At 40.5% G+C, this 27144-nt stretch overlaps 1 protein-coding gene across 7 annotated transcripts in view; it reads right to left on the bottom strand.

The window, feature by feature from the left end:
* Positions 1-27144, bottom strand: part of MAPKAP1 (MAPK associated protein 1) — a 249295-nt gene that overhangs the window by 100925 nt on the left and 121226 nt on the right. For all 7 annotated transcript variants that reach the window (XM_046022726.1, XM_046022730.1, XM_046022729.1 and 4 more), the window contains one exon: positions 13072-13248. In XM_046022726.1, the coding sequence (XP_045878682.1) occupies positions 13072-13248 (177 nt within the window). The remainder of the gene's footprint in view (positions 1-13071; positions 13249-27144) is intronic.

Below are 27144 nucleotides of genomic sequence, written 5' to 3'. Positions count from 1 at the left end.
ACAAGTCCTCGGGTACGCACAAACTGGTCCTGGGCTAGATCTCACGAACTTCCATCTACCTGGGTTCCACCTGAACTATTTTCGATTTGAGTCCGCTTATAAATCGCTTACATTCTCGCCTAATCTGCTGCTGGCTGACAGCATTATTTCAAACCAACACGTTTATCTTTTTTAGCAAAGGCAGACTAGATGCTCAAAGGGAAGCCTTGCATTCGGACTAACTTCCATAAATTAAAAGTGTCCTTTTAAAAGATTTTTGAACACAGGAAAATCCCTCGTCTGTATTTTTCTGTCATTTTACCAAAATGTACCTGGGTGACAAGGTTAAAGCAAGCAGAGGAAATCCCTGGCACTTATCATCCACAGGCATTACTGATAAATTGTGTGGTGGAGGAATAAAGGATTACCTTCTGTATTTTTTCATTACACTTTTCTTTTGTTACAGAATACATAAATCCATTGTGGCACAATGTAATATGTATCACCATGCTACACCTGCGGACGCTTCCGAGCGGCTGCCATGTCTGTGCAGTCAGGAATGATAAGTGAACCACCCGTGAATGTTAACGATAGTGATCATTCTGAGGTAACTCGGCTCTCCATCTTCCTTTACAGCTTCCGTGCTGAAGCCAGGGTAGCAAGGTTCATGAGAGGAAAATGAAAACAACAGTGAAGGGAAGGGGCACGCACGGCGCTCGGAACGTGCCTGCGCGAGTGTGCGGTATCTCACTCTGGGGCTCCATTCCGGTAAAATCGCGCACATTAAAAGGAGAAAGAGGTTGTGACCCACGGTACTGCACGCTCAACCGGACCTAATGAAAGCTTCCTCAGGTCAGTCTCCTAGTCCGCTCGCTTCCCTCCCTCCAAACATCCAACTCCGGCTCTTGCTCCAAGTCTACAGCACTTAAGGGGGCAACACGTTTCCAAAATCCAAGAGCACGGAATCGAAGTGGTTCTCGGAAGACATCTAGGTGCGACTGTTAAGTTATGCTCCCATTTAATAAATGGATATGGAGACTTGCTTCCGCAATTTTCAGCTTGACTTCCAAACATTCTGGGTTTTATGCCTCATTTCTTTATATCCAGGAATTTTTATGGGCTTTCTAAAAAGTCTATTGAAATACATCTTTTAGAGCTGCTTTTTATTTAACGTTGGGCATTGGGTGTGCGACTGCGAAGACACTGATCTCGAGAGAAATGCCAGCAGCAGGTAGGGAGGGCACTCGCTGGTCCTGTCTCCCCTCCGTGTGGCCCTGCGTTCCAGGCTCTGAGGTGTGACCTGTGCTGAGGGTGGCTGGCCCTCGGACAGACAGGTGGATGGAGGGACAGATGGACTACAAGCCCGGACTCTTGGCTCAGAAACTGCTCCTCCTCCCGCTCCCCTCGTGGATAGACGGCTTGTCTCCCGCCACAGCAGGGCCCGCTGGGGGCACTGAGCACAGGCAGCTGCCCTCCACGGCTCCTTGGGCTGCCTGCGCCGGGTCTCAGGAAGCGCCACTTCAGGGAGCTGACTAAATGCTGCCAGGAGCGCTTCAGTCAATTTGAAGTTAGGTCCTGTCAAGTCTTGTAACCACTGAAAAACGTATGGGCATTTGAAAAAGAGATTACTCACTTGAGGAATTTAGCTCTGTCCCAGTGCAAAGCCACTCAGTTACCAGAGGGGAGTTTTTATACCCACGTTAACCTAACATGATGAACATTTCTCTGCTAAATATTAAACCAGAGCTGACGGGGCACAGGTCCTTATCCAGAAAGCTTAGATTCTATTTATAGGGACAGAGCTGGAAGCAGAACCCAAGTCGGGAGGCAACATACTGGAGAGGAAAACACATGCGCTGGGGGTTAAATACCCTTTGGTTAAGTTCTGTTCCCACAGCTAACCAAAACGTTGCCTTAACACGTGGGAACCTCCGCTGTAGCCATGAAACCAGGAGGCTGCATCCCTACAGAACTGTCAGAGAGGATAAAATAGACAATGAATGGTAAGCACCTAGCATTCAGGTTGGCAAACAGTAAAAGGAGCTTAGAAATGTTAGTGCTCTCGTGTTCCCCGTGTCCTAAGCCATCACTCCAAGAGAAGAGGCCCCATTCACCCCTCTCTCTCTCACACCCTCAGCAGATATTGCTTAGTTGGGGAAGATCCCAACCATTGCTTATAGTTGGGAACACAGGGCCATTAAAATGTACAACCTGCTGGGCATGGTAGCAACAGTCCGGCACGCTGTAAGCAAGCAACCCAGGCATCAGGCCCCCTCTGAAGCTCACAGAAGAGCACTCAAGGCTCCGTTTTCAAGGCTTTCACTTTTGAGAGAGTAAGCCAGGGAAGTGGGTACACTGTACCTCAGCTTAAGTCACTGGCTTTGGATGGGGATGAGGAAGGTCAAAAATCATGGAGGTGGTGCAGGGAAATTCAGTGAGACTTATTAAGAGCTTTCTGAGCTCCACAGTACAAGTTATTATTCAGTAATCACGACAGTAATAACAGCAACTACTACCCACTGAACGTTTACTATGTATCAGATGCTATGCTAAGCTTTAAAATCCTGTATTAACTCATTCAATCCTAAAACAGGTGCTATTGTTAGATCCATTTTACAGGATCTGAGGTTGGAGGCATTGGGGCATTTAACCCGAAGTTCCTCTATTAAAGATCTTTTTTGAATTCAGAAATCAACACTATGGTCCCTAAACCAAGGAGCACAGTGCAGTGGGAGAGAAAGACAAAGAAGCAGACAAAGAATTATACTGCTATGCGGTAAGTACAAAGAAGGAGGCCAGCTCTGAGTGCTACCAAACACAGAGGCACTTGGCCAAGCCGTGGAGGGGTCAGGGGACCAGAGAGCTTCTTAATGGAGATGTCTCAAACAGTGATCATCCAGCCCTGTATCATGCTACGGAAGCGGGTGGTGACCGGAAGGCAGCAAAGCACAGCACAGCTCTAGAGTAGATCCTGCTCTGGAGTCCCAGCTCTGGAGTCCAGTCCTAGCAGTCCCTGTTCTGGAGTCGGGGGTAAACGACACAGTCTCTCTCTCTCTAGCTCCTAGTTTCCTCATCTACAAAACGGGGATAATTCTTAGAGCAGAAGATTATTGTGAGGGCTAAATATCTGTGAAGTAGTTAACACAATACCAGTTATACAATAACCATGGCTTTTCTATGTACCAAGAAGTGATAAATGAGATGAGGACAACTGTCAACATTTACTGAGCACTTACTTTGTTCATTTAATCCTCCCAGAAAAGGCAGGTGCTATTATCAGTCCCATTTTATAACGGAGGAAACTGAGGTTGGGCAAGGTTAGGACACCGCCTGGAGTTGCACAGCTAAGTGAAGGAGCCAGGAGTTGGAGCCAGGGAAGGCCGACACCAAAGCCTGGGATTTATACCTCTCTACAGCCCAGAGGGGAGCCTTGAGGAGTCATGGGAAGAAGAGACTTCCAGAGAGCCCATCCTCTAGGTGGGAACTCAATCTGCGGCAAAGATTCAACTCCCACCGAAACATTCAGTTTGATTATGAACGACCAAGTCTTAGACCAGCCATATGAACTACGAGATCCCTTTTTAAAAACGCTTGGAGAAAGTCATGGTTTCTTGAGCCACAGTCTCAGCTTGTGGAAGGGGAAAAGGCTGCCGAGAGTAGCACTCGCTTTTCCGCTCCTGACCAGGTCATAACAATGATGAAGACACACTCCTCCAGTCCCCAGCCTGCGCGGGTCCGAACTCCGTGCATGTTCACTCCCTAGCACTTCAAAGTAGAAAATGAAAATATATGAGCAAGAGAAAGCCTTCTAATAACTGTAGCATGCCTGTTTCAAAGCAAGTCTTTCGGGTATTACTTTATCCATAAAGAGAGTTTACACTAGTGTGAATGCCACATTTTGTTTCCCCTTGCACTGACAAAAAATTTTTTTAAAAGATCAAAGCGTATTGTGTATGTGATGTTTGACATTGGACAAAGTACTCTTTTTCAAAACAGACATTTTCCAAAAACATAACTCGCTAGACTAATGGGCAGTGAGAAGCCAAAATGACTGCCCTCCGCCTTCTCCTTGTGTATCTTTGCCAGAGTCCTTGGGACTTGCCAAATCCGGTCATGCCTGCTTAGCTTGCTCGACTGATTGTGCCAGAAAAGAAAATAAGACACAGATGTATTTGAGCTCTTTGAGATGCCAGTAAGAGAGACAGCTAATGGCTTCATTTCGACCCTCCCCTTCCAGCTGGGCACAGGTGGGGGATAATGAGGTCCCTCTCCCTAATCAAACTCAATTATTTACTACTCTATATAACCGCAAAGACATTCACATTCAGTTCGGAATATAAAACACACCGTGGGCTACTTCCAACCACTGCCACTGGGTATTTATAACAAACTCAAGTGGCTAACAGTTTGCCTTGGCAGGAGTTTAAGTGTGTAAAGTTTTGCAAACTGTTTCTGTTCAAATATGTCCTGCTGAAATGGGGTCCCAGGTGGGGTTCCATAACTGTCAGGTCAGTGAACTGCATAACATCTGAGGATGTATTCACCATGCAGTGCAGACAGGATCTGGAAATCAAACGCTTCGTTCTACTGCAACCTTCTGAGAAGCATCACAGTTTTTTCCACAGCAAGACTGACATTGTATTAATAAACATTACAAGTCACTAGCCTGACATGTACATAGCGGCAGCTGACAGACTCCAACATAAGCTGAGGGGACAACAGAGGAAATCAAAATGAGACACAGTGACTAAACATGGCCAAAGGGGGTGGATCATGAAACAAATCACATTTATGTCAGAAATGGGAGTCCTAAACTTTTAAAATATATAGCAACTAAAGCAACAATCTGGTATAATTTTTGGAAACCGAAGTAAGTTGATGGCTATCTAAAATGGGTGCTTTCATTGTAGGAACAAAGCGCATCCTGGCACAATTTCAAGAGACATTCCAGTGAGCAAAACATACATATTTAGCTTGTCTGACCTTTAAATTCTTAGAAGTATGTAATTAATGCTTTCCATCTTTATTACTTGCTCCAATATTTCTGTCACTTTAAACAGACACAAAGAAAAATCTTTTCTTTTCTCTAGACAGTAGCTGTTGCCAAAAAGGAAATCAAGTCAGATTTACAAATACAAAATTAAACAGGCTGCATATGTTACATTTCCGTACATGAGGACAATCTGGACAATGAAAATGTTTGCTAATACAACAGAATGAAAAGAAACAACACACAGTTGGTCTTCTATGACTCGAGCAAACAATAAATAAGGAAGATCATTTATACCCATATTGTCAGGCCTGGGTACAAAGAATACAGGCATCTTTTTCTTCCCTCCTTATTCTATTTTAGCTCTGCCCCTTACCAAACTGTATGACCTTGAGCAAATAACTACCTGTCTCTGATCCTCAGCTCATATATTATAAAAATGAGTTTGTTATAAAGAATAAATGAGATAATGGCCACTACAGGCCCCAAACTGAGTGAGTGTACAAAAATACTCTTTTTCTTTTTTTCCCTCCTCTCCAGACCACAAGGTAGCATCACATAATGGTAGGAGAGGCTTGAAACTGATGAAATCCTTTCAAAAAGGTCTGATCACTTGGGGGTATACCCTGGAGATCTCATCAAGAGGGTACACTAATAAAACTACCAACCCTTTTGAAAAGCCCTCATCCAGCCAACAGCAAAGAACCTGCACGCCTCTTAAAAAGCAGCTAACCTTTCCTTTTACACAGAGCCAAGAGAAGCCACAGCAGTCTCTGGGAACTCTTTGGGCCATAATATCCAAGGCAGCCCCGCTTCTGGTGGAAGACCCTCTACCTCTACCGACTACCCGGTGGGTCCTTCCCCAAACAGCAGAATCCTAGCAGGATTCTACCTGCTCTGCTCTAGCTATTGGTTAGAAACATTCCTTCCCCGTGTTCACCTGAGATAACAAACACTGTAAGTAAAACATATGTATGGGAAGGCAGTTTAACTGTTCTTACTGACTTATGATTTAGGGAGAGTCTGTCCATTTTACTAGTTTGGACTTTTCTTCTCTTTCTAAAACCCTTTTTCCCGACTCCAGAGTAGGATCCTGGTGTGAAATGTTAATGGCAACGTATCTAATGATACCGTCTCAGTGGCTGCTGTCAGTGCCATTTGTGAACTCAATTCAGTTCCACAAGTTCTAACTGAATTGGCCCTGTGCTGGGGGATGGGAGGAGAGGGACAAAGCAGGCTCCTCCCCTGTTCACTCCAAGATCTCATCCTCCCTTGTCCTACCGAGTCTAAAGGCCCAGGAGGCCTTGGCTTGGTCATGGCTGACAAGGAGCACTCTCTCAGATACTGGGATCCAGCTGAAATCCAGTGATTTGGTGTTGGGAGCCAGACTCCCTCCTACTTCCCCCCTTCCACACGGCTGATACCCAAACAACTTCAATGCTTAGGCTCATAGCAGCTAGCAGTCAGCAAGTTAAAAAGACTCATACATACATACATACATACATACATATATATATATATATATATATACACATATATACATATATATACACACACACACATACACATTGGATCTGTCCAAAATCAATCACGAACAATGGGTATCTTAGAAATCCACTCGCCTGTCTGTTAAAGGAGAGAGTTTCCATTAGCGTGCTCTTAATTTGCAAGTTGTTAGTGTAAATCCATTCTCCCTCCCCAAACAACTCTGTGTCTGGGAGTTTCCTGGGACCAAGGGCCTGGGAACAGAAGGCTAGTCTCACACCGTTGACTCAGTAAGAACATCACAAGTGACCCAGCTTCACATCCTTCTCCACAGAACACTTTTGCAACTGGGGACTCATGAAGTTAACTTGCACCTCTTTTTATTTCTTTTTTTTTCCACATAGAGAGAGCGTGCGCGCACACAAGAGTCAGGGACAGGGAGTAGAGGGGCAGAGGGAGAGGGAGAAAGAGAATCCCAAGTAGGCTCTACACCTAGAACAGAGCCTGAGGAGGGGCTCCATCTCACATGACCCTGAGATCATGACCTCAGCCAAAATCAAGAGTTGGATGTTCAACTCACTGAACCACACCCAGCACCCTCTCTTCTTTTTAAACATACATATTCTGTAACTTGAAAAGTCACAACTTTGCATGATGGAACAAAGTGAAATTTAAATTTTCTTTTATAGGAAGAAACACAGTTCTAATTTTTCTAGGATGGACATGTATTCATTACATAATAAATCACCCAAAGAAAAGTTAAATCCCATACACACCTTAGTGTGAATTATTCAGACCGATAAATCTCTCACAGAAAAAATAAAAATAGCAACTATGTAACACTCCCTGCATACCAGGGTCTGAGCTAACATCTTCTTAAAAGCATTTCCTAACTTAGATTCAACAGCCCTCAGGATCAACAGATGAACTCACAGGCTGAGTGTTAGAATTTAAAAATCTTGCTTTTAGCTTAATGAAAATCATGAACACACACACATATGTATCATATACATATAATGTATATTTAAAAACAAAATTATATGTAGATTATATATATATGTATATATATAATAACATATAAGCAATAGATTGATAGAGATGTAGGCCATTCCTACACTTCCATGTTCCCCATTCTTTACCCAGCTTGGGGAGCCCTGTATCACTGCTTAGAGGAGAAATACCCAGGAGAAAAACCCAATCTCATCAGATGGATCTGAACAAGAACTAAATTTAAGCCAATGTCAACACATCTATCCCATGCCCTTTCATTGATATATTGTTGTCTATGGCTACTTTCTTGCTACTATAGCAGAGCTGAGTTACAGAGAGGTATGGACCACAAGCCTAAAATATTTACTGCTTGGCCCTTTATAGAAGAAGTCTGCTGACTTGCTGGATAAACTGGTGAGATCTGGGGGTTGTGTGTTCTAGCAGCTAGAGTTATTTAATGTCACTAATAGATTCAGTAAAAGCCAAATGACATCACTGCAAGCCGCATGCAGAAGTGGGATTATTATTCTTTGTTGAACAGAGAAAAGTGAGGCGAGAAGCGGGCACTAGGCTCTCTCTATGGAACTCCTGTTTGCTGAACTCTGAAGAATTCATGCTCTGAGTGCCCAAGTCACACTGTGCCCAGGTATCAGTCAGGCAGAGAGCCCACTTATGTACAGAACAAATGACATCGGGCTGAGGAGGATGCTCCTGGGTATAGGACTTTGAATTTCAAAACAGGGAAAATCCTGGGCAAACTGATGTAAATTGGTTATTATTGCAGAAATGCCTTATTTTTCCAGTAAAGCACATGTAAAATTGGGGAGGTGCACTATAAATCAACTGGCTCATTAAAATAATGGACTAGTAGTTAAAAATACACTCACTATTTAAAAGGACAAATATTAATATGGTAGTCAATATTTCACAAGAAAATCAAAAAACCTCAAGTTGACAAGTAAAACACTTAACACCCATTAAATCCAACATCAGTGACTTAATCTGAGCCAAACATCATCTGTTGCATTTAAGTTGTTAATTTGTATTTTATTAATGTTATAGTTTTATTTGTATTTAATTTGTAATTTTGTTTGGATTGCATAAAGACATGGAATTTATAGCTAGAATTTTACATTTAAGTGTATTTACGTAACATTATAATAAAACGAATTTGGGCAAATATTGAGGCTTCAGGAGAATTAATTTTCCTTTAAAAGAGGTCTGTACATTATTTACATTTCAGAAAATTCTTCATGACAATTCCATGAGGTAGTTATTACTCCCCTCATTTTTCAGATGAAGAAGCTGAGAGTATGGTCATGTAGCAAGTCGCCAGTGAAACTGAAACTTGAACCCAGGTTGGCCGAAGCTCAAAGTCTGTGCAGCCTCACTTGGAGTGGGGAAAGATGGTATGTGGGAGGTGTGAGGGGTGGGGTGGGTGATGTGAGGCCTCCGAAAGCCAGAAGGCAAGCTGGGGGCTTCGTGGCATTCAAAAGGCAGGAACAGGGCTGAGCTAGGTGGGCTCAGAAAGTAAGGTAGGACAGAAAGTTTGACCAGCGCCCCCCCCCCCCCCCGCCAGGCAGCCCAAAGACACCTGAAGATTCATCCATTCCTTCTCTATGAAGACTGTGTACACCCTCTCTTCAAGGAGTTTACAGTCTTGCTACTATCTCTTAAAAGATGTCTGCCCGTGAGAGGACTGATTTGAAGTCTACAGGTCTCCAGTGTCTACCCCTGCCAATGTCTACGCCTACCCCTAACTCAGCAAATGTCATCCTGATAACTTTTCCGTCTTGCTCAGCTGGACACTCTGCCCTTCTCTTACAGAGACAGAAAGGAGGGGAAGAAGAAGAATGCAGAAGCAGCAAGAGTCCTATTTAGTTCATTTGAGACATACTTGAGGCGCGCCTACTGCACTACTGCAGCTACTCTGGGTGTTGTGGGGCATAAGTGATCAGTTCTTGCCCTCAAAAGGTTTCTAGTCACAACGACAATAACTACAATAAACACTCACACAGTGCTTACCTAAGCCAGGCCCTGTTCTTTACATATATCAACTCATTCAATCCTCATCATGGCTCTACGAGGTAGGTACTATTACGATTACCTTCATCTGACTGGGCCAAAAAAGGTTAGTTCATCCAAGTTTACACACACATACGAGCACGGGTAAAGTCAGGAATGGCACCCAAGCATTCTGGCTCCAGAGGCCCCCTCGCTCTTACCCTACACTATAATATACAGCAGCTGAATGCTGGCCATAAGACAGTGGGATTGACTTGAATGATGAGACCACCACTAGATTCCCCACCACTGTCCCAAACCCTCAGCAGCGTGTTGTAAAGGGCGTGGACTTTGCAAGTCAGGCATGGGGGCAGATCCAGGCCTAAGAGCAAAGTTTGTCAGCCTCAGTTTTCATGTCTCAAAAATGGGCATAATAAAAACTAGGCTATTTTTCAGATTAAATGGACTAACATACACATGCTTTCATTTAGTAAATACTAATTCACTGCTTATTGTCAAAGCCAAGTTCTCTCTTCCTGGTTCAGTTCAGTGTCTTCCCAGACACCCCCTGCCCATTCTCCCCTGGGAGAGAGAGGCAAGGAGGAAAGGGGTTAATTGGGAAAAGGAGAGACAACTTTACTTATTTTGCTGGGACTTTACTCTCTGAAGCTTTGGACACATTGTCTTGCATTTGTAGGAGAGGCTTTTCTAACTTAGAATATAGACCAGCAAGGTGAACGGAAGGTTGCTGAAGCAAGAAAATACACATGGGGCAAATGGTCAGTAATCTGTACTATTTCATCAGACAACTGAGGAAGAGAAGAAACAAAATTTATTGATATTTTTTTTCTTAAATGCTCACATATAAAGTTTTTACTTTACCTCGTGTTTTCAGAAACACTCCAGACATATTGAATAAGCTCTCTTGAACTTTAAAATAGAAAAAGGACTGACTGGGGTGTGTGTGTTTGGGAGTGGGAGTGCAGGGATGGGAGTAATTCAGGAGAAAGTAACAGTATTAAGTTTAAAGCAGTTGTTGTTACTCTCTGCCCTTCCTCCTCTCTCTCCTCCCATTCTCCAAAAGCCGGGGTTCGTAGGGAGACCCTGTATAGTCTTTAGATGCTTCTCCCGGGAAGGTATGTCCTGCCTATCCCCAGCCCCATTCTGTTGAAAATCAATGAGCTAAAAGCCCTTGTTTTAAAAAGGATATTTACTTCAAAAGAATGTGGTGGTCACAGGTTAATATTTGTGTAGTAAATAATTATGCACTAATGAGAACCCTTCCAGTCATTGATAAATAAAAACAAAAATGCAAGTGGAGACTACTGAAGTAGCCCTGTATGCATCTTCTAAAGTGAACAGAAAAAAAGTCCTAATGATACTTTGTGACAATAAGACTTTGAAAAGATGCTTTGATGAATTGTTAGTATTCAGTAGCTGCTATTCAGTTAGTATTCAGTAGCACTATAAACTAGAACACCTTTCAGAAGGCTACATGTCAATACAAAGTGAAAGTCCAGAGATGTTTCTAATCTGACCAATAATACTACACACAGGAAATTGTCCAAAGGACGTGATTCAGCAGAAGTAAAAGGGATCTGGATAAGGACTAATAGCATCATTTACTAAAACCAAAGCAAGAAAACAATATAAACATCCCATGGTAGGCTTCCAACGCAGCCTCGGCCTTTTTCTGTTGGTCTCCTCGCTACGTTTTAATGATTTGACGAATGCCTCCTTACTAGATAGTAAACTCCATGAGCACAGGGTTGGTCTCGGTACATAATAAATATAGATTATAGGAACTAAGAACAGGTATCAAATATTTTTAATTTTAAGTAAAAATAAAATATTTGCACTAGAGCAGAAGCTGTAATATATATAATTATATATTTAAATATATACATTTATATATATATGGAAATGATGATACGAAAATGAAAATAGTTATATTAGGAGGGAGAAATCATTGGATAAGTTTTAAATTAATTTCAGTATTCTTCAGTATTGTTGTTTTAGCCCCTTCAAAACATAAAAAGAGGGAAAATATTTAATGTTACATATAGCAAACAAGACTTCATAGCAGGGATGAAACCGTAAGTACAAAAACTTGGAGTCACTCCCCCCGCAGCTCCCCCTTTCTCCCAACACTCAGGTATTTTTTCTTTGTTCAAGGGCAGAAAGACACAATATCCTCCTATATCATAGGTAGCATAATCCTATTTTCACTGAAAATCTGAAACAAAGGCAGTATGTTTTAAAGAGACAAGGGAAAAGTCCTCTAAAGCAATCCCTCCTGTGGATAGTGAGTTTGCTGGTTATTAACAGCAGGGGGTGCCAAAAGGATCACTAGTGTTCCCAGGAGAGGGCCTGGAGAGGGCAAGTCTCCGTTCCCATTAGCGGAGCTTACACTGTGCTTAGAAAATGTTACAGGCTTTCTTCTAACAACTGGGACCTCTGGGTAAAACTCGCTCTAGAGATTTGAATACACAAAAATTTTACTTTCATTTTCATTAACTTCTGATATTTAGCATCTCCTTGAATTATTTTTTTAGAGACTTTATTTATTTATTTGACAGACAGAGATCACAAGTAGGCAGAGAGGCAGGCAGAGAGAGAGGAGGAAGCAGGCTCCCTGCTGAGCAGAGAGCCCGATGTGGGGCTCGATCCCAGGATTCTGGGATCATTACCTGAGCCAAAGGCAGAGGCCTTAACCCACTGAGCCACCCAGGTACCCCCATTTCCTTCAATTATAAATAGAGTCAACAAATCACAGCAGTATTAGCAGTATTGGTGACTCTGTCAAGAACAGAAAAACAAATGTCACAGCACATTACAGTTGCCGCAGACTTCTCAAATCTCATTTATGCTCATCACTACTTTGAAGCGAGAGACTTAGGAGTTAGACCTGCTGCTGGATCTTGGTATTAAAATGCCATAATATCACTGTATCACAAATTCATTTAATAATTTCAGAAATATTTAAATATAATGGAATTCTTTTACATTCTTGGTGGATTTTATTTTCTGCATTTACAAACACTTTTTCTGGAAAGGCCTTATAAGCTAAAGCCTTTACCAGAATGCCAAAGGCACAGGAAAATACCCCTTATCAGTCTAAAAGAAGGCAACTGAGAGGAAAAATCAAAGTTGATTTGAACGAAGTTGGAGAAGAAAAGAAGTATTTTAAGTCACAAGACAAAAGTGGCTGCAATGCACATTTTCATATAGTTTGGAGTTCATGACGAGAAAGGGAAAACCAAAATTTTTGCTTCACAGTCTCCAAAGTACCCCAGCCAGTAGGTCCAGAGGCCTGGTTCACAGATACTACGTGCAGAGCTCTACCTAATGCAAACTGCTACAGCAAAGCAGTCTGCATTCGATCCGGTGCAAAAGCATGAAACACAATGCAAATGGTGTCTTCGACATCTCCCTGGAAGTAGTCACTACAAATGGACATCGGATACCCAGTGGCATTGATATCATGGCATTCATATCATTAGCAAGTAGTCACTACAAATAGACATCCGGATACCCGGTGGCATTCATATCACGAGCAAACAAGTCCAAATCCTAGAAGGCAGAGATGAGATACTGAGATCAGTAACAGGGTCAATACTCACATTCGAACAAAGAGTGACTCTTTGGATGTCAGACCAGGAGATGAATACTTTTCAACCAGGGCCAAAGTACTGAAGCCAAACTTATGAATGGGCTCGTTGGAGTCCAGTGGGGGGAAGTCTGTGTCAACCTCCCCGTCATCCTCAGCAATATGCAGGCAGTAGGCACTGACGTTGTCACTGAAAGGAAAACCAAAAAGGTGAGTGAATACCAAGATGAAGGAGGGCCAAGGAGACCGGAGGCTATGGTATATACAGCAAGCAAACTGGGACACAGCTGTTCTTTTACCCAAGAGCCTGGTGATACATTAGATTCCCCCAAATCCTACTGCATTTGATAGGGAAAACATGGCAATACAAAGAGGGAGAAAACAATGTGAAATGAGGGCCTTTCCAGTATTCTATTCTCTCAACAAATATTTACTGAGCACCTGTTATAGGTAAGATACAGAACTTAACCCCTTAAATCAAAGACGATACTTAGTATTAGCCCTCAAGGAAGCTTACAGTATACCAAGTTGAAAATAAGTACTACATTAGCTACCTGTAAGTATACATAAAATAAATATCATAAAAGAGAAACAAAACTATAAAGGAGAAAAAATTATTGGCATGGGGGAGGAATCAGAGGCCTTTGACTTATGGTCAGAATTAAGGAAATACCTATTCTAGGTAAGAGGAATACTCAAGGTAACAAAGACAATCCATACAGTTCTCCTTTCTTTGAAGAGTATCACATTCACATGGCAAGATCTGATTCCAAACACTAAGGATACTTAACAGAGTAAAAGCAAATGACCTGAGTTATCCTGATGCAGGTAACTACTGTCCTCACATCCCCAGAATGTCCAGTCTGTACTCCCAGATTCCAGACTTCCCCATCTTACAGCCGACATACACTGCCTTCTCTTTCTTTCAGGGAATTAAAAAGCCAACTTGCTGAAAAGGGGTGGGAAACTCTATCATCATAAAGACAATTTAAAGCTTAAAAATCAATTAAAAACATTTTAAGATACCCTGCTCCAAAGTTGAATTGTGAAACTGCTAATCTGCTAGCATTCACAGACACGAACCTAGTAGTTCACAAGGCACTGGAGTTCTAAATTGTGCAGCTTAAATTTGGAGTTTTAATGATATGATTGATGCTTAAATTAATTAATTGCAAAGTGTATGCTAATTGTTTAATTGGTTGCTTGATCTATATAGATCATTTTTTGAATTAAATGAGTTGATTTACAAAGTTTATTGATTGGATGTGACAATGAATTATTTCACTGACTACCTGATTTGCAATTTTCCCAATTAATTCACAAATCTTTAGCTGCAACTCTGCTTATTGAGAGAGAGCCTACTTCAGGTGATCTATACTCAGTCTGTCATGACTAAGAGATATTTATTATACAAAACAGGTAATAAGGACAGATTAAAATTAATGGGAACTATAAATTTGCTAAATGGATGGATAACAAGAAAGTAATCTGGCTATGTTTGTCTCTATAAATTTCATGTATTTGCAACGCTGTTAAGAAATTTAAAATTCATCTCTGAATGATATGGGAAACTTATGGATCTTTGCAAGAGGTTGCAAACTTAAATCCCAAACACTTATAGCAGCAGAACAAAGTCCCTTAGATAAAAAAAAATGTCATAGTATTGCAGCTAAGAGCTTTGCATCCAGAAAGACCTCAGTTAAAATCTAAGTTCTAGTACTTATGGGCCAGGCGATTTCAGAAAATAAGCTTCACCTCCTGGGATCTGAGTTTCCACTTCTATAAAAAGGGTACAATTACCTAACGCAGATCAGAGAAGATGATATATGCAGAGCCTACCATATAACAGAGGTAATAAATAAATGGTATGGTAACTATAATAAAGTCAGATGGAAAATAACTTCTACAATTACATCAACCCTTAAAAATGCATTGTGGAGGGGCGCCTAGGTGGCTCAATGGGTTAAAGCCTCCCTCTGCCTTCAGTTCAGGTCATGATCCCAGGGTCTTGGGATCAAGCCCTGCATAGCATTGGGCTCTCTGCTCAGCAGGGAGCCTGCTTCCCTTCCTCTCTCTCTGCCTGCCTCTCTGCCTACTTGTGATCTCTCTCTCTCTGTCAAATAAATAAATAGAACCTTAAAAAAAAATGCGTTGTGGATGCATATTAGAGCAACAAAACAACAGTGAAGCCAAGCGACATGATCTGGAGTTAGTGTCAGCAGTGCTCCAGCCTTGGGGCCATGGAGCCTCCAGGGTTTTAGGAATAGGGCAGACACTGATGAAGCAAGCAACCGACAGCACAGATTATTTATTGCCGTGTAAATCATCCTGAGGAATGTCTGTGATTCCCCAGCACCACAGAGGTTTCAAGGGCAAATAATAAGCCTATTGATCAAAGCAGAAAGCCAAACATTGGTATCAGAAGAATTCTGTTTTGATTGTCATGGGATGTCCCCAAATCCCCTTCAAAACAAACTCAACACATGTCACAGGCTAAGATCCAAGAGCCTAAAGACTCACTGCCAAGTGCTACTATTCTCCTCAGTTTTTAAAAACAAAGTGTGAAATCATTTAGTCGCTCAAAAAACATTTGCAAAGTACCCACCCGGTGCTGTAGCCTGCTCTGAGCACTGGGAACACAGCACAGAAAAGAATGAATGACTCCTCCCATATTATACAAGAGAAATGGAAGTCTTTTCTGGGTCATGAGTAAAAGTTAGCAGCAAACAGTACCCCAACCCTTTCAACCCTTTAACTGAACACCTCGGGGGAAAATGACTAAAACTCCATATTCAACGCATGTACATATTGGTTCCTTTGTGCCTATACAAAGGAATCATTAGTAAAAGAAGCTACTATGGTATTTTGGTTTCTAAAACCTCTTCAGGACTCCAAATTAGTACTAGTACAGTAGCCATTAGTATCATTACCTACATTAATTAAGTGCTATGTGCCAGACACCATGTAAAGTAGTGTGGATGGATATACATAAGCTCAATGAATCTTCACACAACTCTGAGTTATTTATTATTATTTCTGATTTACAAATTAGAAAAGCGAGGCTCAATGAAGTTAAGTGGTTTGTTCAAGATTAAAGAGCAGTAAGTGACAGACCTGAGACTCAAACCTGGGCAGTTAAGAGCCTTTACCTTTGGGGGCGCCTGGGTGGCTCAGTGGATTAAGCCGCTGCCTTCGGCTCAGGTCATGATCTCGGGGTCCTGGGATCGAGCCCCGCATCGGGCTCTCTGCTCCGCGGGGAGCCTGCTTCCTCCTCTCTCTCTCTGCCTGCCTCTCTGCCTGCCTCTCTGCCTACTTGTGATCTCTCTCTTTGTGAAATAATAAATAAAATAAAATCTTTAAAAAAAAAAAAAAAAAAGAGCCTTTACCTTTGATCCCCACCTATCCCTCTGCCAATTCCATGGTGTGTCTAGACTTGCCAAGGCCCTTGAGAACCCTTGCTTCTACGGCAATGCTACATAATTTGAAAAGAAGGAGGAAACCATGACATAATACTTACAAAAATTAGAAGCTTAGAAAGGTTTATTTCAACCTCCTCACTTTTACAGGGATGCCTAGAAATGAGGAGTAAGATGCCCATGACGACCCAGTTTGAAGAGTGGCCAAGCTGGTTCTAGAGAACTCAGGTCTCCTTACTTCCACTCTTTTACTCTTTGATCAAATCAGAAACTGGTGGCATTCTGAAACAGGGAGAGAAAAAGGGGGAAGCTGTGGCCCATGACTCAAGAATACCCCACATACAGACATCTGGAACTTATAACACAATGAAAGGAGGGATGCCTCCTCCTTGTGACCTAGTTCGGTAGAAGAAAGAGCGGTTTTACAGTTGGCTCTGGTTTTAATGCTAATTCGACCACTAACCGGCTGTGTGACTAAATCTCTCTGAGCTCCTCCATTTTCTTATGTATAAAAAGCTTTCCTTGATTTCTCTAGGAGAATCATTTGGATCTCTAGAAGAGAGAATCCAAGTGATTCTTCTCTGTGGTCTTTTAGAACTTGATTAATATTTCTACGTACATTTATTTTTCTTATTTATGGTTCTATGTTCTCCTAAAAAGCAAGGATTCTATTGTCTCTGCATCTTCACTGCACTTAGCCTGGCACTTAGAAGGTACTTAACAAATATTTGTTGAATGAATGAATATATGAATGTATAGACTGAATGACTCTACCCATGAAAAAAACATAAAAGGTATTATTAATGATGTGTGTGCTAACAAGAAGAGAAGCAATAAGCTTTTCTTTTTCTTGCTTGTCACATTGATATCTGTTAACCAAATGGGGCTTTCTAGGCAGTGTAGATGAGTCAGAGATTGCAATTCAAGACAAAAGGAGAAAAAGGTCCAGGAAGAGGATGAAAGAGACATTTTTATAGTTCATCAAGATAGGGAGCACTGGCACCTCACTTTTTTTCTTTAAGGGGGAGAGGGGCAGAGGGAGAGAGAGAGAGAATCTTAAGCAGACTCCACACCTAGTGTAGAGCCCAACACAGGGTTTGATCTTAACAACCCTAAGATCATGATCTGAGCCGAAATCAAGAGCTGGATGCTTGGGGCGCCTGGGTGGCTCAGTGGTTTAAGCCGCTGCCTTCGGCTCGGGTCATGATCTCAGGGTCCTGGGATCGAGTCCCACGTCTGGCTCTCTGCTCTGAAGGGAGCCTGCTTCCCTCTCACTCTCTCTGCCTGCCTCTCTGCCTACTTGTGATCTCTCTCTGTCAAATAAATAAATAAAATCTTTAAAAAAAAAAAAAAAAAAGAGCTGGATGCTTAACTGACTGAGTTACCCAGGCACCCCACACCTCATTTTTTATGGAGAAAAAAACACAAATTAATATAACTATGCAAAAACATCTAATTATATGTATATGAAATGACTAGAAGGAAAGGTACCAAAACGTTTACAAAGGTTGTACTTGTATTTAAGCAATGAGTACTTTTTTCCTGTACCTTCCAGATGTCCCATAATGACTAAGTATAACTTTCATTTTCCTTTATAAAATATTTAACTTATTTTTTGGTAAGGGTAATGCAGGCCTATTAGAAACACAAAACAATTTAAAAATATAGAACAGTACAAAGAAGGTTGGGAAATCTGTCACCCCACTGTAGAATCACATGTCCTAAAGACCCCCAGCATTTCCTGCCTCATCCACATTCCTTCTTTTTTTTTTTTAAGATTTTATTTATCTAACAGAGAGAGAGAGAGATCACATGTAGGCAGAGCAGCAGGCAGAGAGAGAGGGAAGCAGGATCCCTGCTGAGCAGAGAGCCTGATGCAGGGCTCTATCCCAGGACCCTGAGATCATGACCTGAGCTGAAGGCAGAGGCTTAACCCATTGAGCCACCCAGGTACCCCACATCTCCTGATTTCTAAGTGGTCATTTTTTCTATCAAGTCCTGGAATTATGGAGAAACTAACCATACATATCTACTGCATAAGGGTCTTTTTTTTTTTTTTTTTAAGATTTTATTTATTTATTTGACAGAGATCACAAGTAGGCAGAGAGGCGAGGAAGCAGACTCCCTGCTGAGCAGAAAGCCCGATGCGGGGCTCGATCCCAGGACCCTGGGATCATGACCTGAGCCGAAGGCAGAGGCTTTAACCCACTGAGCCACCCAGGCGCCCCCTGCATAAGGGTCTTAAAAGGATTAAATGACTTAATTAATTGCACAGTACCTGGCATGAAGCAGGATTCTCATTTTGTCAAAACTTCTTCTACCACTCCTAAGCTTCTCATCACACAGAAGCAGAATTAACTATCTAACAGAAGCATGGCAGATAGCGTGAAATAGAGAACACCAGAAGTCCTGTTTGTGAGACACTATTAGAGAGATTGAGGAATGATAAAAGACTAATAAATAACTGCAGGTTTGTTCTTATATTTAAGAGTCTGTTTTTTCATTTGTCTTTTTTATCTTTGCTCATTTGTTTTGTTTCTTAAATTCCACCTATGAGTGAGATCATATGGTATCATATGGTATTTGTCTTTCTTTGACTTATTTTACTTAGTTATATCCTCTAGATCCAGCCATGTTGTTGCAACTGGTGAGATTTCATTCTATTTTATGACTGAATAATTTTCCATTTTTTATGTATATAAAGTGTATATATAGGGTGTACACACACACACACATCTTCTTTATCCATTTATCTATTGAAGGATACTTGCTTTGGTATCTTGGTTATTATAAATAATGTTGCAGTAAAAACACAGGGGTACATATATCTTTTTGAATTTATGTTTTCATTTTCTTAGTGTTAATATAACATTGTATATTAAGTATGCTTGAATTAAAAATTAAAAAAAAAAAAGAGTTCCTCCTGAAAAAAAAAAAAAAAAAGACTAATGGAAGTAAGTACAGCATAATAGGATCCACAGAAAGAGGTTTAATTTTAGAAGTGGGTTGGCATGGAAAAAGAAGTCCCTTCCAGGGACAATTATGTTTGTGAGAAGATTGGAAGTTAGAACAAAGAATGGGGGCAAAATGGACCCTGTTGCCAAAAAGAGTCCTTCTGGAGGACAGATAGATCGAGATTTTACACACACACACACACACACACACACACACACACACACTCTGTCATTAAATGTACTCACTACAGCAACTCTGGAGATTTCATATTTATATAAACAAATAAATATCTGACTAAAAAATAAACATATGTATCTACATATCCAAATCCCTGAAGTGTTAATGAGTATAATTAACTGAATTTCACTTATTCATGTTTCATCAAATAAGGCTAATAAAATTTTGCATTAGAAAAATTTATTTCATTCAATTATTGATCAATACTCATTTCATGTTCAAGGGCCAGTATGGTTTTTATGAAGAGACAAAAGCCCATAATCCATATATAGGAAGATGGTATTTAATTGGCATTTAATTTGTATATGAAAATTTGGGAGCATTCTAATAAACATCCTAGTTTCCTTCCAAATATGATCTGATATGTTCAATTTCCATACTCATAAAAATTCACTTTTATCTTCAAAACATGTAAAATACACTTAAGGATAAGGACTAGATAGATGAATGCTTGTTTTTTTTTTTTTAATGAAAAACAAAAAGAACACATGGTTCTGAAATATCCAGAACTCTTTTTACTCGGGCTTTGGTATTTACTTTGATGACAGAATCAATTATAAAGAGTGTGTCAAACATCATCAAGAGAAAGAAAGGCCCTGAGGATTGCAGCACAGAAGTTCATTTCTTTGAGGTCAGAGAAAAGTCTTTAAAGACATTCAAGATTTCCTCATCTCCAAAATAAAAATCCCATAAATATAAAGTAAATCGGTAAGTAACTTTATAAGCCACAGCCATATCACACAAGAATAGTTAAGTCTAAAATTCCTGGTAAAGAAGTTCTAAAGAGAAAATGCCCACTAATTTCCAAATGGAAGACCTTCATACTGTTTTGAGCTCCTTTTTGGATTGTTCCTATTACTATGTTTTCAAGTTTGTTGATGTTTTCTTTTATAGTATCTAATCTGCTGTTAAACTCACATAGTATAGTTTTATTTCAGATCCTATAATTTTCATCTCTAGGAAGTTCCATTTGGGTTTTTAAAAATATCTCCTACTTCTTTCCTCTATCATCTTGAACATATGAAGCATGTTTATAATAGCTGTTTTAACACCCCTGTTTGCTAATTCTAACATTCTGGCATTTCCGGGAAGTCCTCTTTCGTATCATTCTGAACTAGATATTTTTAAAAAGAATTCACTATGCAAAATTCTAAGTTTCAGAAATTTATTAACTCTATTATAATCTGACCCTGAAAATATTCAGTGGGATCCTTCTGAAACACAACATCATATTGTCACTCCCATACCTAAAACCTTTTGTACCCTTTACAATTAAACCAAAAGAGCCCATTAAAAGTATCTGGCTTCCATAAAGTCTTCTCGCTATACTTTGTTGTGCTTTTCAACTCAATCTTCTGCCATTCCAGAACATACAGCTTAGGCTTCATTCACACTAGCTGCTTACAGTATCTTCATCAGATCATATGCCAGCTCCTGTTAATACTCATAATACTCATGCAAGCTTTTCAACCCAGAGGCTCCCTATTCCTAGTCTGTCTGGTCATCTTTCGAGATTTAGCTCAGGTATTCCATTCTACTGAGAGGCCTTCCCTGACTTTTCTCCAACCACTACTCAACCTGAGCCTTCATCTTCTGGCAGAATTAGAAAAACCCTTTTTGATGTTCTTGCAGCATTCTCTATGTCTACTACTATAGCAAGTCTCAATGACAATGGAGCTAAAATTCTGTAATTCAGTAGCTGTCTCACCCATTAGCCTGCATCTTGAGGCCATAAACTTTATTTTATGACTGATTATATTCCTAGTGCCTAGTATTGTACCTGGGATGGTATAAACAACATCTAAATGCCTGCTGATGAATGATTATAAGAATAGAATGATAGATGGATGAAAATCTCAAATGTCTATGTCTCTGGGCGCTATCGCCAGGACAAGTAATTCATTTCTTTGTGTAGCATGGTAGTTAAGAGCAAGCGAAATGGAGTGAAACCTGGATTCAAATCCTGATTCTGCCACTTACTAAATATATGATCTTGAGAAATAACTTAAGTTCCCGATTCTCAGTCTTTCTACTGTTATCTATGAGTAATAGAGGTATTGTAAGGAATGAGATAATACACATAAAGTGCTTAGCATGGGGCAGGACATAGAGCAGAAACTCCAATGTGTTCATATCTATCCATTCATTACCTGATTAGTATGGGGACTCTGGCACTTGGGATATGTTGATAATGAGCAGTCTTTCTGTCCAGTTCAATAAAAAAAAAAATTTGTAAAGAGTATCCCCAAACCTTCATCTATCACTTCAAAAAATATTTCACCAGGCTGAGAACGTCTAACTCGGTGATTTTTTTTTTTTAAAAGATTATATTTATTTATTTGACAGAGAGAGACAGAGCAAGAGAGGGAACACAAGCAGGCAGGTGGGGGAGGGAGAAGCAGGCCTCCTGCCAAACAGGGAGCCCAATGTGGGTGGGACTTGATCCCAGGATGCTGGGATCATGACCTGAACTGAAGGCAGCCGCTTAACAAATGAGCCACCCAGGTGCCCCAAACACAGTGATTTTTAATGAATGAAGATTTATATACAGTCAGAGGCTTGTCTAAGCAGACACCTAGAGAAGAGCTACCTTGGCAAAGGCAAGGGTGGAGAACTTTTAGTCCAGATCTTTGAATCTAAATGCTCCTATGTTCTCTCATCCATTCCACAAATTACATCTTGAGTACCTGGTATGTGCTAAGCATTGTGTTATGGACTGGGGAAAACAAAACAATAAAATAGAGATGATCGAGCCTCCAAACTTGTATCTATCCTACTGCTTACAAGACTTTGTAACCACACGGACATCTCTCAAGTCATCTCAGACTTCATTACATCCAAAACCAAACTCTCTATTCACCCCAGCTTGAACCTCTTTCTTCCTGAGGACACCTATTCCAACACCATCATCTACAGTTTTTCTTTTTCTTTTTTTTAAAGATTTTATTTATTTATTTGACAAACAGAGATCACAAGTAGGCAGAGAGGCAGGCAGAGAAAGAGAGGAGGAAGAAGCTTCCCTGCTGAGCAGAAAGTCTGATGCGGGGCTTGATCCCAGGACTCTGGGATCATTACCTGAGCCAAAGGCAGAGGCCTTAACCCACTGAGCCACCCAGGCGCCCCCTACGCAGTTTTTCAACAGCCAGTCTTCAGCCCTTATCTGTTTTCACTCAAGCATGCTGGAGACTTCAATTATCTCTCTATGCAGATGATTCTTAACTTCGTATTTCTAGCTCATAGCTCTCTTCTCTAAACTCCAAACATGCAAGTATAAACGACTATTTGATCTCTGAGTAGTGAGTTCAAGGCCCACGTTGGGTATAGAGATTACTAAATAAATATAAATAAATAAATAAGCTTTAAAATTTTTTTTTTAAATGGGTGGAAGACATGAACAGACTTTTCTCCAAAGAAGACATCCAGACAGCCAACAGACCCATGAAAAGATGCTCAAAAGCACCCATCCTTAGGGAAATGCAAATCAAGACCATGAGTTATCACTTCACACCTGTCAGAACGGTTAAAATAAAAAAACACAAGAAATAAGTGTTGGCCAGCACGTGGAGAAAAAGGAACCATTGTACACTGTTGGTGGGAATGCAAACTGGCACAGCCACTGTGGAAAACAGTATGGAGGCTCCGCAAAAAATTGAAAATAGAATTACCACATGATCTAGTAATTCCACTACTGGGTACTTACCCAAAGAATATGAAAACACTAATTCAAAAGGATATATGCACCTTTATGTTTATTGCAGCATTATTTACAATAGCCGAATTATGGAACCAGCCCAGGTGTCTACAGCCATAAAAAAAAAGAATGAAGTCTTACCATTTACAACAACATGGATGGATCTAGAGTATAATGCTAAGTGATATAAGTCAGAGAAAGACAAATATACTGCATGATTTCACTCACATGTGGAATTTAAGAAACAAGACAAATGAACAAAGAAAAAAGAGACAAACCAAAACAGACTGTTAACTACAAAGAATAAACTGCTAACTGCCAGAGTGGAAATGGGTGGTGGGACGGGTGAATAGGGGATGAGGATGAAGAGTACGCTTACTGTAATGAGCACTGAGTAGTATATGGAGTTGCTGAATCACTCTATTGTACATTTAAAACTAATATAACACTGTATGTTAACTATACTGAACTATAATAAAAGTGAATTTTTAAAAATGACTATTTGAAAACTTCTCTTAGATATAGCAAAGCCATCTCAAATTAATAGACAGAAGATGAAACGTGTGCTCCTCCCACTCCCCTTCACACATCAAAAACCCCAAATAAAACCTAGTCTTCCAGTGCCCCCCACCTCAGTGAACAGCACAATACAACAACCTGTGCAAGTTAAAAATCTAGGGAGCCACCTTTGGTACCTCTCCTCTCCCACACTTCTCATATGTAGTTGATCCCTAAGTCCTATGAATTTTACCTCTTTTTGAAAAATTAACATATAATGTATTATATGTTATATAATATATTATATAATATATTTAATATATTTTTAATATATATATTTAATATATATTATATAATATATTATATATTTGTTTCAGGGGTACAGATCTGTGATTCATCAGTCTTACACAATTCACAGCATTCACCATAGCACATACCCTCCCCAATGTCCATCACCCAGCCACCCCAACCCGCCAACCTCTGTCCCCTGAATTTTACCTCTTAAACATTTCCAGAATCTGTCCTCTTCTCTTAATCTCCACGGTGGCCCCTGCCCACCTCAGTCTCATCTCACTCTATCTTCTCTTCCCTACTTTGCGCTCCAGCCATACTGGTTTTCATTAATTCCCTGACCACTACATGCCTCCTCCTGCCACAGTGTCAATACCATGCAGTTCCATCTACCAGGAACCTCTCCCTGCTAAACACCTCTGGTATCACTTTCTCAGGGAATTTCTCCCTGACTTGCATGGCTAGGCTCTCATAAATGGCTTTCCTTTCCTTCACATTACTTAACTCCATTTTTATGCAAACACTATTTGGTTTAATTATTTGGTTTAATTATTTGAATTATTTGCCCATTTCCCTCGCTAGATTGTGGAATTCATGAAAGAAAGACCATGTCTGGCTCCACTCACCATTGTATATCCAGCAAAATGTGTGGTATATAACAAACACTCAATAAATATTTATTGAATGCATGAATGAATACAAATGATAAGTGAAATGAGCCAGTTACAAAATGCTCTTACACTTGATAATTTCTTCCCCATCAAACTGTAAATTTTTTGAGTGCAGCGATCACATTTCTCTTGTTCTCTATTTTATCCTCAATACCTAGAGCCTGGGACTCCATAAATTTTTGCTGAATGAAGGAATAACAAAGAATTGAAGCCTTCAAGATTAAGCTGGATATCAAGAGAAGAGTGAGAAAGGCATTTCTGACTAAGGAAACAGCAAAAAGCAGACATGGTATCAGTGGTATCAAAAAGCTGCCAGGGGGCGCCTGGGTGGCTCAGTGGATTGGGCCGCTGCCTTCGGCTCAGGTCATGGTCTCAGGGTCCTGGGATCGAGCCCCGCATCGGGCTCGCTGCTCAGCGGGGAGCCTGCTACCTCCTCTCTCTCTGCCTGCCTCTCTGCCTGCTTGTGATCTCTCTCTCTGTCGAAGAAATAAATAAAATCTTAAAAAAAAAAAAAAAAAGCTGCCAGTTAAAGGATGTGATGTGTTAAAGAATGGATGCATGGGAGCATAGTTGAGGATCAGAATGGGAAGGGCCTCTTGGGCCATATTATCTAGGTAAGTGGTTCTCAATGATGACTCTAAGGAAAATAAATTAGAAGCAGCAACCCAGAAATGGGAGCGCAGAAAGAGGTGGTCATGTAGACCGCAAAAGTGGGGAAGTATAAAGAATTCAAATTGCAAAGTTGTCAGAAAACATAATGTAAAATCAAATATTCTTATAGACTTACATAAGCCCACAAGGGCACCAGTGTATCATAGCACAGTATAATTCTTTGAATCGTTAAGAAAGAGCTAAATTATACTTCTATTGTTGAACTACTACCAGTATTGGTCGTAGTAGTAGCTGGCTATAGTTACAGTATTTAATGGCAACAGAAATAAACACTTACTAAGTATGTGTCACGTATTTTCTCATTTTATTTTCATAACTACCCTGTTATCCTCATTTTACACATGAGATAACTAGAGTATATGGTATTGAAGTAATTCACCAAGATCACACCAAAGTGTTAATGCCAGAATTCAAACCTAGACTCTAGCTTTGGATCCCATACTCTTTTTTTTTTTTTTTAAGATTTTTATTTATTTATTTGATGGGTAGAGATCACAAGTAGGCAGAGAGGCAGGCAGAGAGACAGAGGAGGAAGCAGGCTCCCCACTTGAGCAGAGAGCCCGATGCGGGACTCGATCCCAGGACCCTGGAATTATGACCTGAGCCGAAGGCAGAGGCTTTAACCCACTGAGCCACCCAGGCACCCCGGATCTCATACTCTTTTTTTTTTTTTTTTTTAAATTTTATTTATGTGACAGAGAGAAATCACAACTAGGCGGAGAGGCAGGCAGAGAGAGAGGAGGAAGCAGGCTCCCTGCGGAGCAGAGAGCCCGATATGGGGCTCGATCCCAGGACCCTGGGATCATGATCTGAGCTGAAGGCAGAGGCTTTAACCCACTGAGCCACCCAGGTGCCCCGCATCCCATACTCTTAACCCCTATGCTATATTCTAAGAAGGCAGGGGAAAATATTAATACACTTTAGAGAGCTTCTATAAAAAATTATTAAAATATGGGGCACTGGGTGGCTCAGTCAGTTAAGCATCTGCCTTCAGTTCAGATCATTGTGGGGTCAGGGGTCAAGTTCCACGTTGGGCTCCCAGGTCAGCAGGGAGTCTGCTTCTCCTTCTCCCTCTACTTGTGCTTTCTCTCAAATAAATAAATAAAATGTTTTTAAAAAGAGAGAAAAATAGTATTTAAATAAATAAATATTAAATATTAAAATAATTAACAGTGTGACAATGAATGAGATGAACCTACAGTGATCTCCAAAAATCAAGTTTCCCAAGTGCTCTAAGAAGCTGAGGGTTCTGTCAGAATGAAGCAAACCCACGGTGAAGTCCAGTGTGTGGCTGTACCATGTCTTGGTATACTCTACAGTTGCACTTTCCAATACGTAGCTATCAAGCACCTAAAACGTGGCTAGTGTGAATTGGTGTGTGCTATATATAGTAAATAAACACTGAATTTTTAGTGCAATAAAAAAGAACATTAAAAGTCTTATTAATTTTATCAATTATATGTTGAGTAGTAGTATTTTAGACACAATGGGTTAAATAAAATATAACCCATGAAAATTATAAAAATTATTTGAATTACAAGAATTATTAGGGAAATAAATGTCTCCCATCTTCTGGAAACTTTTAAATGTTGTTACCAGAAAATTTCAAATTGTAGGGGTACCTGGGTGGCTCAGTTAGTTAAATGTCTGACTTC

Source organism: Meles meles, chromosome 11, assembly GCF_922984935.1.
Source record: "Meles meles chromosome 11, mMelMel3.1 paternal haplotype, whole genome shotgun sequence".
NCBI lineage: Eukaryota > Metazoa > Chordata > Mammalia > Carnivora > Mustelidae > Meles > Meles meles.
The sequence above is the reverse complement of the archived record's forward strand: the minus strand, read 5'-3'. Positions and strand labels throughout refer to the sequence as shown.